This window comes from Gobio gobio, assembly GCF_949357685.1.
Source record: "Gobio gobio genome assembly, chromosome: 16".
In the NCBI taxonomy this organism is placed as follows: Eukaryota; Metazoa; Chordata; class Actinopteri; order Cypriniformes; family Gobionidae; genus Gobio; species Gobio gobio.
In genome coordinates, this window is record NC_137109.1 from 50,954,515 (window position 1) to 50,970,114 (window position 15,600).

The following is a 15,600-nucleotide window of genomic DNA, read 5'->3' on the forward strand; positions in this document are numbered from 1 at the left end:
TCTGAGGACGAAATGTTCACTTGCTGCCTAATATATCCCACCCACTAACAGATCATCAGTGTTACTCACTTCACCGGTCATAATGTTATGCCTGATTGGTGTACATGAGCATAACAGTATTACATTTGTTGTCTGTGATGTATATCAGTGTTTACAACATTGCCAAAAACATCTTTAGTACCATGTTTTTTGGGCTATTTTTGATTATATTTTCAGACGGTACCATAGTAATAATATGAGAAATACTATAGTATATTATAGTAAAATTACTCTAGTAAATACTATAGTGTTTTTGAACCATACTATAGTAAAGATACTACAGTAAATTGCAGTATATTATAGTATTTACTATACTTTGTTAATTTTATTGATTATATTACGGTTCAAAAACAATATAGTATTTATTAGTCATTTTACTATTATATACTATGTTGAGTTTGACCCACATGAAAAAATATTACAGTAAAATTACTCTAGTAAATACTATAGTGTTTTTGAACCGTAATATAGTAAAGATACTTCAGTAAATTGTAGTATATTATAGTATTTACTACACTTTGTTAATTTACTGTAGAATCTTTACTATAGTATGGTTCATAAACACTATAGTATTTACTAGAGTAATTTTACTATAATATACTATAGTATTTTAGTATAGTAAAATTACTCTAGTAAATACTATAGTGTTTATGAACCATACTATAGTAAAGATTCTACAGTAAATTGCAGTATATTATAGTATTTACTACACTTTGTTAATTTTATTGATTATATTACGGTTCAAAAACAATATAGTATTTACTAGAGTAATTTTACTATTATATACTATGTTGAGTTTGACCCACATGAAAAAATATTACAGTAAAATTACTCTAGTAAATACTATAGTGTTTTTGAACCATACTATAGTAAAGATACTTCAGTAAATTGTAGTATATTATAGTATTTACTACACTTTGTTAATTTTATTGATTACATTACGGTTCAAAAACAATACAGTATTTACTAGAGTAATTTTACTATTATATACTATAGTATTTTTTCATGTGGGTGAGAACCAGAGAACCGTGTAATACTTGGTGCTTTCATATAAACAATGGTATATCACATCACTGTAAACTGCTTTAAAAAATACCGAGGTAAAAATCCCCACATGAAAAAATACTATATTATAGTAAAATTACTCTAGTAAATACTATAGTGTTTTTGAACTGTACTATAGTAAAGGTACTACAGTAAATTAACAAAGTGTAGTAAATACTATAATATACTACAATTTACTGAAGTATCTTTACTATAGTATAGTTCAAAAACACTATAGTATTTCCTAGAGTAATTTTACTATACTAAAATACTATAGTATGTTATAGTAAAATTACTCTAGTAAAGTGTTTTTGAACTGTACTATAGTAAAGATACTTCAGTAAATTAACAAAGTGTAGTAAATACTATAATATACTACAATTTACTGTAGTATCTTTACTATAGTATAGTTCAAAAACACTATAGTATTTACTAGAGTAATTTTACTATAATATAGTATTTTTTCATGTGGGGATTTTTACCTCGGTATTTTTTAAAGCAGTTTACAGTGATGTGATATACCATTGTTTATATGAAAGCACCAAGTATTACACGGTTCTCTGGTTCCAGTCCAAACCGAGCAGGATTCTCGGGTTCCGCCCGTTTTGTCGTGTTTCTGTTGGCTAGATGTGTATCTTTGCGCTGAAAGGATGGATAAACTCCACCTTCCCGAGCCGCAGCTCTCACACACCGCTCTATGAACATCTAAAACCGAACCAAAGGGCTTGCATTTCGCCCCCGTGTTATTTCAGGACACTGCTAATGATAAAGGTGTCATTCCCGTCTTCATCTCTGTTACCTGTCTGCCCACCTGTTGGCGCATGATTGACAGCTGAATAGCGGCGCGTCTGGTTACCCGGAGCGCAACGCGACACCCGGAGCTCCAGTGACGGCGGACCCCGCGCGTAACGGGCCAGAGGAGCGCAGAACCGCCGCTGATCTGCCGAGGGGCTGATCTCTGCTCAGGGTGATGGACAGGATCTGCCTGGAGATGCTGTTCTTCTCTGCGTTATTGCTCATTGAAGGTGAGATATGCATAAACTAGGGCTGTCAAAAGATTAATCGCGATTAATCGCATCTAAAATAAAAGTTTGTTTACATAATATATGTGTGTGTACTCTGTTAATTATTATTTATATATAAATACACACACATTCATGTATATATTTAAGAAATATTTGCATGTATATACATTTATATAATCTATATAAATATAAATGTTTTATGCTTGTGTGTGTATTTATATATAAATAATAATTAACAGAGTACACACACATGTATTATGTAAACACAAACTTTTATTTTGGATGCGATTAATCGCGATTAATCTTTTGACAGCGCTAGCATAAACAGATTATACATTAATATTAATTCCTAGCTGGTTTGGTAACTAAGAAATATGTTCCTCACAGATAACAACAATGTTTTGTTAACGTTCCCAATCTTCCCATTAAGTTATGAAAACGTTATTTTTAAATGTTCTCTGATCAGAAACATAGAAATTATTTACTTGAGAAGCAAAATTACTTTTTTTTCTTCTGAAAAATGTATCAAAAGTTTTTGCTTTGAATCTAAAGATCTTTTTTCAGTGTGTGGTCTGAAACAATCATCATGTTTTCTCTTTGAATTACGTTTATTTTTCTGACTTCATTGACAGATATGTGTTCTTTTTTTAAGCTTTAAAACTTGTCTTTACTTAAAATGATTTAAATTAGACGTGTTTTATAACTAAATGTTTTAATATTGTTACACAAAGGAGAGAGTAAGTTTTTGTGTGTGTTTGTGTGCTAAATGTCTTAAACCTTTATATTCTCATATTTATAAACTGGCTTAGAAATCCCATATTTATTACAAACAGTGCTGTTGTTACAACCGGCTCATTCCCATAACAAGATTTTTTTTTTGCATATTACGAATATAGTTTTTGTTCAGTTTGAATAATCTTCCCAGCTAACAGAAAACGTTCTCAGTACTTTAGCTAACGTTCTGGTTCTCTTAACCCTTCTCCGGTCTTTTCTGACCCCAAAGGACGTTTGCTCAAATGAAAAAAAAAATTCCCTTTGTCCAAATGGCATGAGACTTTGTACAGTGGTCAACACTCTCTAGATCTACAAATAAAAAAATAATTGGATTGATTCTGTTTTTATGTTTGTGTGACAAAAAAAGTCACACTCAGGGTCTTAGAAAATGGACAAAATTCATCCTCAAAAACAGAAACAACACAGAACACACACACAGAAATGAAGTGGCACACTTCCAACAATGCATAAAGCATCCACAATGCAAAATGATCATGCTCACACACACACACACACACACACACACACACATTTGTTATTGCGGTTCAGTTCATTGCATTTTGATGTTCATGTTGTGTATTTTTTACTCAATATGTAATATAACTGTTCGTTTCTGTTCATTTTTGTTCTGTTACGGTGAGTAACTAAAGTGTAGATTAAATGTGTAGAATTAGAAGAAAATCAGATGTTTGAAATAAATGATAAACTCTAAAGACAACAACTTCTCTCTTGTTCAGGTTTGATTGTAATCGTAATGTAACTTCATTGAAAAAAAGAGTTTTTCAGCACAAAAAAATGCTAAACTTTGACAAAATTAATCAATTTTAATTGTTATAAATGTGATTTCATAACATTTAGATATGAATCCACTGAAAGTGGAGCTCTGCAGACATTTACTGCTTTTTTTTTATTTTATTTTTTTACTGTATTTTCCAAAAGATGGGCAAAAATCTTACACTAAACCATGTCAAATTATCTATATTATCCCCACGAATGAAAGTTAGAAATTTGGGTCTTTTATAAAGTGAATTATACATAAAAAACTGATTTTGTGTGAAAATCCATTAAAAAATATATTTATTTATTTATTTATATAAATTTAAAAAATGTGATAAATACTCCCAAAATGGCACAGATGTTGAGTAAAAACATTAATAAACAGAGTAAAATAATATTTGTTCTAAAAAAAACTATTGTTTTGTTTCAAAATGACATTTTGTTGCCTGGGGTCTGTGGAGAGTGTAATTCCCAAGCGAGGGCCGGAGAAGGGTTAATGTATGAACAAAAACACTATTATTTATACATCGTTCTTGGAGTGTTTTTCTGAAACATTTTCTGACTTTTTTTTAAATGTTGCTGTTCAGTGAACATTCAAAAGTAACATTCTCATAATGTTTGAGGAATGATACAATGGATAACCAAGACAAAATGTTCAGAGATAATGTTTTAAATACATTAGCAAAATAACTGGGTTATTGTTCTAATCAAATTGGCTGCTTCAGAATCATTTAGAGTGAATATTTTATTAATATTGTCATATATCAAGGGTCATGAGTGATAGTAATGGTCATTAGATCATGTATTTTTGGAGACTGATGGTTCCTGGTGACCCACTCAGGGGTTAGTTCATTAAATATACATGGCTTTTCTGTTCATTTATCATGTGCTGATCATCTGGAGGGATTTCTCACACGTTTCTGCATGTGTGTGTGTATTTGTGTGTGTTCAGCAGCTCATTGTGCTCAGGGTCGATACGCACACAAACTCTTGAATGATCTGATGGAGAATTATTCGTCCGCTCTACGACCGGTGGATGACACAGACAAAACCCTGAACGTCACGCTGCAGGTCACGCTGTCTCAGATCAAAGACATGGTCAGTATCGCATTAGTGCTGGGAAACCGGTGTGTGTTAGTAGAAGAACAACTAGCCATGACATAAAAGTGAGTTTTTCACAGCTGTCAATCATGCGACATCATACACTCCTATAGTCAAGTCAACTTTATTTATTGTTGCAGATTGTTTCAAAGCAGCTTTACAGTGTTAAACAGGAAAATAATGCAGCATAATTTTATTCAGCCATTCTGGAAAAAACGCTGATGTCATCAGTTCATTTCAATTATCATACAGTGACAGTGTGGGCTTTAGATCAGTAATTTAGTTGATGTATTTAATTTAGTTCAGTAATTAGATTTATTTCGATATTTAGTTGAAAAATGTAGTGTCCCCAACTGAGCACGCCAAGCCAAAGGCGACAGTGGCAAAGAAACCCAAAACCCATCAGGAGCAGAATGGAGGAAAATAAACCTTGGGGAAACCAGGCTCAGTCGGGGGGGCAGTTCTCCTCTGGCCAATTAACAAACAGCCTATGATTATTATTCTGGCAACTTTACAGGTCAGAGGTCATAATGGATCGGAATATTCGAAAGATCGGAGGCAACACACCAGAGACGGGTTTATTGAGGATGCCGTGACGATGAGGCTATTATTAAAGGGTTAGTTCACCCAAAAATGTAAATTCTGTCATTAATTACTCTCCCTCATGTGGTTGGACACCCGTCAGACCTCCGTTCATCTTCAGACACAAATGAAGATATTTTAGTGTAAATCTGATGCTCTGAAAGGCCTCCATTGGCTCAACTTTACACTCTCAAGACCCTTAAAAGACACTAAAGACTAAAGTTACAAAGTCCATCTCACTACAGCGGCTCTACAATAACTTTATGAAGACGAGAATAGTTTCTGTGCGCAAAAAAACCCTAAATAACGACTTATATAGTGATGACGATTTCAAAACACGGCATCATGAAGCTTCGAAGCGTTATGAATCAGTGAGTCGATTCAGCAGTTTAGAGCGTTATGAATCAGTGAGTCGATTCAGCAGTTTGAAGCGTTATGAATCAGTGAGTCGATTCAGCAGTTTAGAGCGTTATGAATCAGTGAGTCGATTCAGCGGTTTAGAGCGTTATGAATCAGTGAGTCGATTCAGCGGTTTGAAGCGTTATGAATCAGTGAGTCGATTCAGCGGTTTGAAGCGTTATGAATCAGTGAGTCGATTCAGCAGTTTAGAGCGTTATGAATCAGTGAGTCGATTCAGCGGTTTAGAGCGTTATGAATCAGTGAGTCGATTCAGCGGTTTGAAGCGTTATGAATCAGTGAGTCGATTCAGCGGTTTAGAGCGTTATGAATCAGTGAGTCGATTCAGCGGTTTAGAGCGTTATGAATCAGTGAGTCGATTCAGCGGTTTAGAGCGTTATGAATCAGTGAGTCGATTCAGCGGTTTGAAGCGTTATGAATCAGTGAGTCGATTCAGCGGTTTAGAGCGTTATGAATCAGTGAGTCGATTCAGCGGTTTGAAGCGTTATGAATCAGTGAGTCGATTCAGCGGTTTGGAGCGTTATGATTCAGTGAGTCGATTCAGCAGTTTGAATCGCGAAATTTCAGCAGTTTGGCGGTTTGACACGCGATCCGAATCATGATTAGACTCACTGATTCATAACGCTTCGAAGCTTCATGATGCCGTGTTTTGAAATCGTCATCACTATGTAAGTCGTTATTTAGGGTTTTTTTGCGCACAGAGAAACTATTCTCGTCTTCATAAAGTTATTGTAGAGCCGCTGTAGTGAGATGGACTTTGTAACTTTAGTCTTTAGTGTCTTTTAAGGGTCTTGAGAGTGTAAAGTTGAGCCAATGGAGGCCTTTCAGAGCATCAGATTTACACTAAAATATCTTCATTTGTGTCTGAAGATGAACGGAGGTCTGACGGGTGTCCAACCACATGAGGCTCAGTCATTAATGACAGAATTTTCATTTTTGGGTGAACGAACCCTTTAAATATGAATATTCGGAAAAAGTCATCACGCCAGGCACGGCGCCAGGATTCCAGTTTTGGATGGGCCAGACCAATTGTGGGTGGGCCTTAAATTAGACATGTTATCAAATCCCTGTTTAACCTAATTAAAATGACTAATATACTTTTATATTGTCTGTGCTTACATAATAGAGAATAGCGCATCTCTCTATAAGGCCTAGAGACTGTAAAAGGGTCAGGAATCTAATATTTCCCCAAACAAAGTGTAGTTCTGCTTGTATATCATGAGCCCGAATATTTGACAAACCTGTTTAATTGTTTTAAGGAAACAAGAAAACTTCTTATTTATTCAATATACAGACCAATTATTTAATAAAAAAATTATGTTATAGGCTAATATTTAAACATAGTCTAACTATGAAACAAAATAGGCTATGTTTTTTTTTAACCCTCTGTCCGACGAAAGCGGCGGCGCATTTTTTCCTTTATGTCACAATTCTCCGGCATTTTTAGCGATACAGATAAGATCAAGACATAATTATACACTATAAACTGTCTACTTTTATTTGTGTACACTCATAACAACAAAGGCTGTGGACTCGGGGAACAGATTATTTTGCACAAAAATTTATTTTGTTTATTAAACACAAAGTTTTTTATTTCAAAAGCATTTCTAAATTCAGTTCATATTTCCAAGCCAAAATAACGAAGTGGTCAAAAAACAACAACTTTGAGTTACCACTATGCAAATGAAACATTTTGCTCTTCTCTGGTGGTGACTACAACACGACTATAGGGAACGGTAATTAACTAAATGTTCTAAATAAATATGCACATAGCCAAGTAATAATAATAATAATAAACAAATACACAACTTAATAATAAATAAACTTAAATATTCTACAACACGTTGCACATAGACAAGCTACAATACCATAAATGACGGAGTAGGCTATTTTAAGTTGTTACACTATAGGTCTAATTAAGGGAAAAATCCAAACTTCACAGTCTATTTTAACAACATATCTCGTTATTACGACAAAATTGAGTGGAAAAAAAAGAATATGTGGCAGATATGCGTCACCGTAGCATCGATCTTTCTGACGCGGACAGAAGAAGACGAGTTCTTTATTAAACTCAAAAGACAACAGAATTACAGGAATACTGGATTCTAAACAAAGACATGCCACAATTTATCAAGACCTTGAAGCAGATCTGAGGGAGAAACACACACAAACACCTCATATGGCACAAACGCTCAAGTAGGATAAGGCGCTTTCCTTGCCATTAATATTTAATTGGATAATAATTATGTATTATGGATATAGCCTATACATAAACCTACCAACATACGTGGCATAATTTTTGGAATGATTTATTACGAGAGGGAAAAAAAAAGTTTTACTCGCATATAACATTGGTTAATGGAAACTCTGTTATTTCGCAATTGTTTTTTATCGACATTTAGAAAATATCGCAAAAGTTTTGTGCAAATCTGTCATGGAAACACGCCTACTGTTCGCAGAAACATCAAAATAGACATACTTTTAAAAATTGTTTTGAAAACTAAACATTTAAACTATTTTGCCACAAATTATGAGCTTATTTGCAGATTTGTAATTATTCTTGAAAAAATTAAAATAGGCCTATATTAAAAGTTTTTTGTTTTTTGAAGAAAAGTTTTGGGTGGGCCAGTTGAAAAGTATAACGCCGTGCCTGCATCACGCCGGAGACGGGTTTATTGAGGATGATGTGTCGATTAAACAATTATTAAATATGAATATTAGAAAGATCAGAGTCATCACGCCGGAGACGGGTTTATTGAGGATGATGTGTCGATTAAACAATTATTAAATATGAATATTAGAAAGATCAGAGTCATCACGCTGGAGACGGGTTTATTGAGGATGCCGTGTCGATTAAACAATTATTAAATATGAATATTCGAAAGATCAGAGTCATCACGCCGGAGACGGGTTTATTGAGGATGATGTGTCGATTAAACAATTATTAAATATGAATATTCGAAAGATCGGAGTCATCACGCCGGAGACGGGTTTATTGAGATGCCGTGTCGATTAAACAATTATTAAATATGAATATTCGAAAGATCGGAGTCATCACGCTGGAGACGGGTTTATTGAGATACCGTGTCGATTAAACAATTATTAAATATGAATATTCGAAAGATCAGAGTCATCACGCCGGAGACGGGTTTATTGAGGATGATGTGTCGATTAAACAATTATTAAATATGAATATTCGAAAGATCAGAGTCATCACGCCGGAGACGGGTTTATTGAGGATGCCGTGTCGATTAAACAATTATTAAATAAGAATATTAGAAAGATCAGAGTCATCACGCCGGAGACGGTTTTATTGAGGATGATGTGTCGATTAAACAATTATTAAATATGAATATTAGAAAGATCGGAGTCATCACGCCGGAGACGGGTTTATTGAGGATGCCGTGTCGATTAAACAATTATTAAATATGAATATTAGAAAGATCAGAGTCATCACGCCGGAGACGGGTTTATTGAGGATGCCGTGTCGATTAAACAATTATTAAATATGAATATTAGAAAGATCAGAGTCATCACGCCGGAGACGGTTTTATTGAGGATGATGTGTCGATTAAACAATTATTAAATATGAATATTAGAAAGATCAGAGTCATCACGCCGGAGACGGGTTTATTGAGGATGCCGTGACGATTAAACAATTATTAAATATGAATATTAGAAAGATCAGAGTCATCACGCCGGAGACGGGTTTATTGAGGATGCGTGTCGATTAAACAATTATTAAATATGAATATTAGAAAGATCAGAGTCATCACGCCGGAGACGGGTTTATTGAGGATGATGTGTCGATTAAACAATTATTAAATATGAATATTAGAAAGATCAGAGTCATCACGCCGGAGACGGGTTTATTGAGGATGATGTGTCGATTAAACAATTATTAAATATGAATATTAGAAAGATCAGAGTCATCACGCCGGAGACGGGTTTATTGAGGATGCCGTGTCGATTAAACAATTATTAAATATGAATATTAGAAAGATCAGAGTCATCACGCCGGAGACGGGTTTATTGAGGATGCCGTGTCGATTAAACAATTATTAAATATGAATATTAGAAAGATCAGAGTCATCACGCTGGAGACGGGTTTATTGAGGATGCCGTGTCGATTAAACAATTATTAAATATGAATATTCGAAAGATCGGAGTCATCACGCCGGAGACGGGTTTATTGAGGATGTCGTGTCGATTAAAAAATTATTAAATATGAATATTCGAAAGATCAGAGTCATCACGCCGGAGACGGGTTTATTGAGGATGTCGTGTCGATTAAAAAATTATTAAATATGAATATTCGAAAGATCAGAGTCATCACGCCGGAGACGGGTTTATTGAGGATGCCGTGTCGATTAAAAAATTATTAAATATGAATATTCGAAAGATCAGAGTCATCACGCCGGAGACGGGTTTATTGAGGATGCCGTGTCGATTAAAAAATTATTAAATATGAATATTCGAAAGATCAGAGTCATCACGCCGGAGACGGGTTTATTGAGGATGCCGTGTCGATTAAACAATTATTAAATATGAATATTCGAAAGATCGGAGTCATCACGCCGGAGACGGGTTTATTGAGGATGATGTGTCGATTAAACAATTATTAAATATGAATATTCGAAAGATCAGAGTCATCATGCCGGAGACGGGTTTATTGAGGATGCCGTGTCGATTAAAAAATTATTAAATATGAATATTCGAAAGATCAGAGTCATCACGCCGGAGACGGGTTTATTGAGGATGCCGTGTCGATTAAACAATTATTAAATATGAATATTCGAAAGATCAGAGTCATCATGCCGGAGACGGGTTTATTGAGGATGCCGTGTCGATTAAAAAATTATTAAATATGAATATTCGAAAGATCAGAGTCATCACGCCGGAGACGGGTTTATTGAGGATGCCGTGTCGATTAAACAATTATTAAATATGAATATTCGAAAGATCGGAGTCATCACGCCGGAGACGGGTTTATTGAGGATGATGTGTCGATTAAACAATTATTAAATATGAATATTCGAAAGATCAGAGTCATCATGCCGGAGACGGGTTTATTGAGGATGATGTGTCGATTAAACAATTATTAAATATGAATATTAGAAAGATCAGAGTCATCACGCCGGAGACGGGTTTATTGAGGATGCCGTGTCGATTAAACAATTATTAAATATGAATATTCGAAAGATCGGAGTCATCACACCGGAGACGGGTTTATTGAGGATGTCGTGTCGATTAAACAATTATTAAATATGAATATTCGAAAGATCGGAGTCATCATGCCGGAGACGGGTTTATTGAGGATGCCGTGTCGATTAAACAATTATTAAATATGAATATTCGAAAGATCGGAGTCATCACACCGGAGACGGGTTTATTGAGGATGTCGTGTCGATTAAACAATTATTAAATATGAATATTCGAAAGATCAGAGTCATCATGCCGGAGACGGGTTTATTGAGATGTCGTGTCGATTAAACAATTATTAAATATGAATATTCGAAAGATCAGAGTCATCACGCCGGAGACGGGTTTATTGAGGATGTCGTGTCGATTAATTAATTATTAAATATGAATATTAGAAAGATCAGAGTCATCACGCCGGAGACGGGTTTATTGAGATGTCGTGTCGATTAAACAATTATTAAATATGAATATTAGAAAGATCAGAGTCATCGTGCCGGGGACGGGTTTATTGAGATGTCGTGTCGATTAAACAATTATTAAATATGAATATTCGAAAGATCAGAGTCATCACGCCGGAGACGGGTTTATTGAGGATGCCGTGTCGATTAAACAATTATTAAATATGAATATACGAAAGATCAGAGTCATCACGCCGGAGACGGGTTTATTGAGGATGTCGTGTCGATTAATTAATTATTAAATATGAATATTAGAAAGATCAGAGTCATCACGCCGGAGACGGGTTTATTGAGATGTCGTGTCGATTAAACAATTATTAAATATGAATATTAGAAAGATCAGAGTCATCGTGCCGGGGACGGGTTTATTGAGATGTCGTGTCGATTAAACAATTATTAAATATGAATATTCGAAAGATCAGAGTCATCACGCCGGAGACGGGTTTATTGAGGATGCCGTGTCGATTAAACAATTATTAAATATGAATATACGAAAGATCAGAGTCATCACGCCGGAGACGGGTTTATTGAGGATGCCGTGTCGATGAGGCAGTTTCACGCTCTCTCAGTCACTTCGGGGTCATGTGTTGGTCATGTGTTGGTCATGTGTTGGTCATGTGTTGGTCATGTGTTGGTCATGTGTTGGTCATGTGTTGGTCATGTGTTGGTCATGTGATGGTCATGTGTTGGTCATGTGTTGGTCATGTGTTGGTCATGTGTTGGTCATGTGTTGGTCATGTGATGGTCATGTGTTGGTCATGTGTTGGTCATGTGTTGGTCATGTGTTGGTCATGTGTTGGTCTTGTGTTGGTCATGTGTTGGTCATGTGTTGGTCATGTGTTGGTCATGTGTTGGTCATGTGTTGGTCATGTGATGGTCATGTGTTGGTCTTCTCTGAGCGCAGGTCCACCATCTGATCTGGATACGGCCTGGATCCGGCTGACTGCAGTAAACCTCGGGATAAAACAGAGAGACTATCATTAGCGTAGATGCCGTTCTTCTGATGATGTCACGAGTACATCAGGTGTTATGGGAAGTGTTCCCGGTTCCGGCTGAGTTAATGCAGCCTAACAATCATTTCATTTAAAAGTGTTTTATGTGTATGCCACAGTAAAGAGATGTGTTTTAGTCTAGATTTAAACTGACAGAGTGTGTCTGCTTCCCGAACAATGTTAGGAAGAGTTCCAGAGTTTAGGTGCTAAATAGGAAAAGGATCGACCGGCTGCAGTTGATTTGGATATTCTCGGTATGATCAACTGGCCAGAGTTTAGAGAGCGCAGTAGAAGTGATGGAGGATAATGTGTTAAGAGCTCGCTCAAGTGCTTTGTAAGTAATAAGCAAGATTTTAAAATATATGCGATGTTTAATAGGCAGCCAGTGCAGTGTTGACAGAACTGGGCTAATATGGTCACACTTCCTGGTTCTAGTAAGAACTGGAGCTGCTGCGGTTTGGACCAGTTGGAGTTTATTTATTAAGCGAGCAGGGCAACCACCCAGTAGAGCATTACAATAATCTAACCTTGAGGTCATGAACGCATCAACTAACTGTTCAGCATTTGGCATTGAGAGCATGTGCCGTAATTTAGATATATTTTTAAGATGGTAGAAAGCAGTTTTACAGATGCTAGATGTATATGATATTTTATAAATATAAATAAATAACGGTCAATCATGCAAGATCATACATTCGTAAAAATAAAGGATCCAAAAGTGGGTTGTCGCAGCAATGCCATAGAAGAAACATATTTGGTTCCCCAAAGAACCTCAGTGATCAGTTTTTAAAATAAACTTTTTTCACTCTAAAGAACCCGTTTGTGCAATGAACAGGTTCTATAGTTGTTAGAAGTTCTTCGTGGAGCCATAGATAAAGAACCTCCGGTTTTAAGAGTGCACATGTGATATAGCCATCGTCTCTCTCTCTCTCTCTCTCTCTCTCTCTCTCTCTCTCTCTCTCTCTCTCTCTCTCTCTCTCTCTCTCTCTCTCTCTCTCTCTCTCTCTCTCTCTCTCTCTCTCTCTCTCTCTCTCTCTCTCTCTCTCTCTCTCTCTCTCTCAGTCACTCTCTCTTTCTGTCTCTGTCTCCTGTTTGCATCTAATATTAACAGCAGTCTGAGTGTCTCTGCTCAACTGACCTTTAGTAACATCATATAGGCCTAGCTAATGCTACAGACACAGTGAGTGTTTGTGAGAGAGTGTGTGTGTGTGTGTGTGTGTGTGTGTGTGTGTGTGTGTGTGTGTGTGTGTGTGTGTGTGTGTGTGTGTGTGTGTGTGTGTGTGTGTGTGTGTGTGTGTGTGTGTGTGTGTGTGTGGACTGGTAATCCCTACGTTATGGGGACAAAATGTCCCCACAAAGATGGTAATATCCGAAATCCTCGTCCTTGTGGGGACATTTTTAGGTCCCTATGAGGAAAACATCTTCCATAAAACATGAAAACCCAACATGTGTGTGTGTGTGTGTGATGGGTAGGTTTAGGAGCAGGGGCAGTGTGTGTGTGTGTGTGTGTGTGTGTGTGTGTGTGTGTGTGTGTGTGTGTGTGTGTGTGTGTGTGTGTGTGTGTGTGTGTGTGTGTGTGTGTGTGTGTGTGTGTGTGTGTGTGTGTGTGTGTGTGTGTGTGTGTGCGTGTGTGATGGGTAGGTTTTGGTGGCAGTGTGTGTGTGTGTGTGTGTGTGTGTGTGTGTGTGTGTGTGTGTGTGTGTGTGTGTGTGTGTGTGTGTGTGTGTGTGTGTGTGTGTGTGTGTGTGTGTGTGTGTGTGTGTGTGTGTGTGTGTGTGTGCGTGTGTGATGGGTAGGTTTTGGTGGCAGTGTGTGTGTGTGTGTGTGTGTGTGTGTGTGTGTGTGTGTGTGTGTGTGTGTGTGTGTGTGTGTGTGTGTGTGTGTGTGTGTGTGTGTGTGTGTGTGTGTGTGTGTGTGTGTGTGTGTGTGTGTGTGTGTGTGTGTGTGTGTGTGTGTGTGTGTGTGTGTGTGTGTGTGTGTGTGTGTGAAAGGAATGGAGAAATTCTGCTTCGTTTTTACTCTGCTGAATTACTTCCTCACACATTATAATAAAATTCAGTAGATGGCTGATCAAGACCAAAATCAGATCTTTATTTTAAGATCATGTGATACATGTTTTAACTTTTAACACAAACATAATGCAGTAGTTTAATTTGTTTAGATTTCATTTGTAGAGAAAAAGGGTGTTGAAATTGTACCTTTAGGGGTACAACAGCTTGTCAATGGGGCAGTAGCCTAAAAAGGACAATTGTGTACCTTTTTTACCCCTAAAAGGTGCATATTAGTAACAAATGCGTACCTTTAGGGTACTACTATGAACCTTTTTGTAGTAAAAAAGGTACAAATATGTCCTTTTAAGGCTACTGCCCCAGTGACAAGCTGTACAAAGGTACAATTTCGACACCCTTTTTCTGTGTGTGTGTTCTCAAACTCAACATCCCCTGTCCGCCTCTGTGCAGGATGAGAGGAACCAGGTGTTGATCGCGTATCTGTGGATCAGACAGACGTGGCATGACGCATACCTGAAGTGGAATAAAGATGAGTACGATGGGCTGGAGGTGATTCGCATTCCCAGCAGCCTCGTGTGGAGACCGGACCTGGTGCTGTATAACAAGTACGCCCGTACGTTCACGCACACGTTAGCTTTGCTGGTCATTTTATCCGTTGACATCTACAGCTGCAGTGAAGGAAATGATCCGTGTCTTTTGACCCTCTGCTGCTCTTGGTTTAGGGGTTGCATTGGTCATCTTCCCGCTCATAAGTGACCGGACACCTAAAAATTAAACTTCCTCCACCCCAGTAAAACCAATGCAATTTATTTTACTTCGATAATATTTTTTCTTTTTAATTTTGTATTTTGAGATGATTTGATGGTATTTTTTTATATTTATGCAATAATTATGGTCTATTTTTGCCATTTTTTTATTATTATTATTGCAGTATTTCAGGTTAAAATAGAGACTAGGCCTTCAAAATATATTTTTTTGAAGGCAGATTAGCCTCTTTTGGAATGATTTAAGAAATCCTGCAACCATGTGTGTAACCACTAGAGGTCTCTATGGAGAGGCTTGAGAATAGTTCTCTTTTGAACACATTTAATGATTTTTTTTTTTTTTTTGGATGGATGGATTTGAATATAAATGTAAAAAATCTCAAAGACTATTTATTATAAAGTTTCAGATATTTTTT

At 36.5% G+C, this 15,600-nt stretch overlaps 1 protein-coding gene across 1 annotated transcript in view; it reads left to right on the forward strand.

The window, feature by feature from the left end:
* Window positions 1-15,600, forward strand: part of LOC307140282 (neuronal acetylcholine receptor subunit alpha-9-II) — a gene marked incomplete at both ends in the record, with an annotated part of 56,208 nt that overhangs the window by 30,280 nt on the left and 10,328 nt on the right. Inside the window, 2 exons of the mRNA XM_079839666.1 lie at window positions 4,612-4,757; window positions 14,871-15,025. Of these exons, the coding sequence (XP_079695792.1) occupies window positions 4,612-4,757; window positions 14,871-15,025 (301 nt within the window). The remainder of the gene's footprint in view (window positions 1-4,611; window positions 4,758-14,870; window positions 15,026-15,600) is intronic.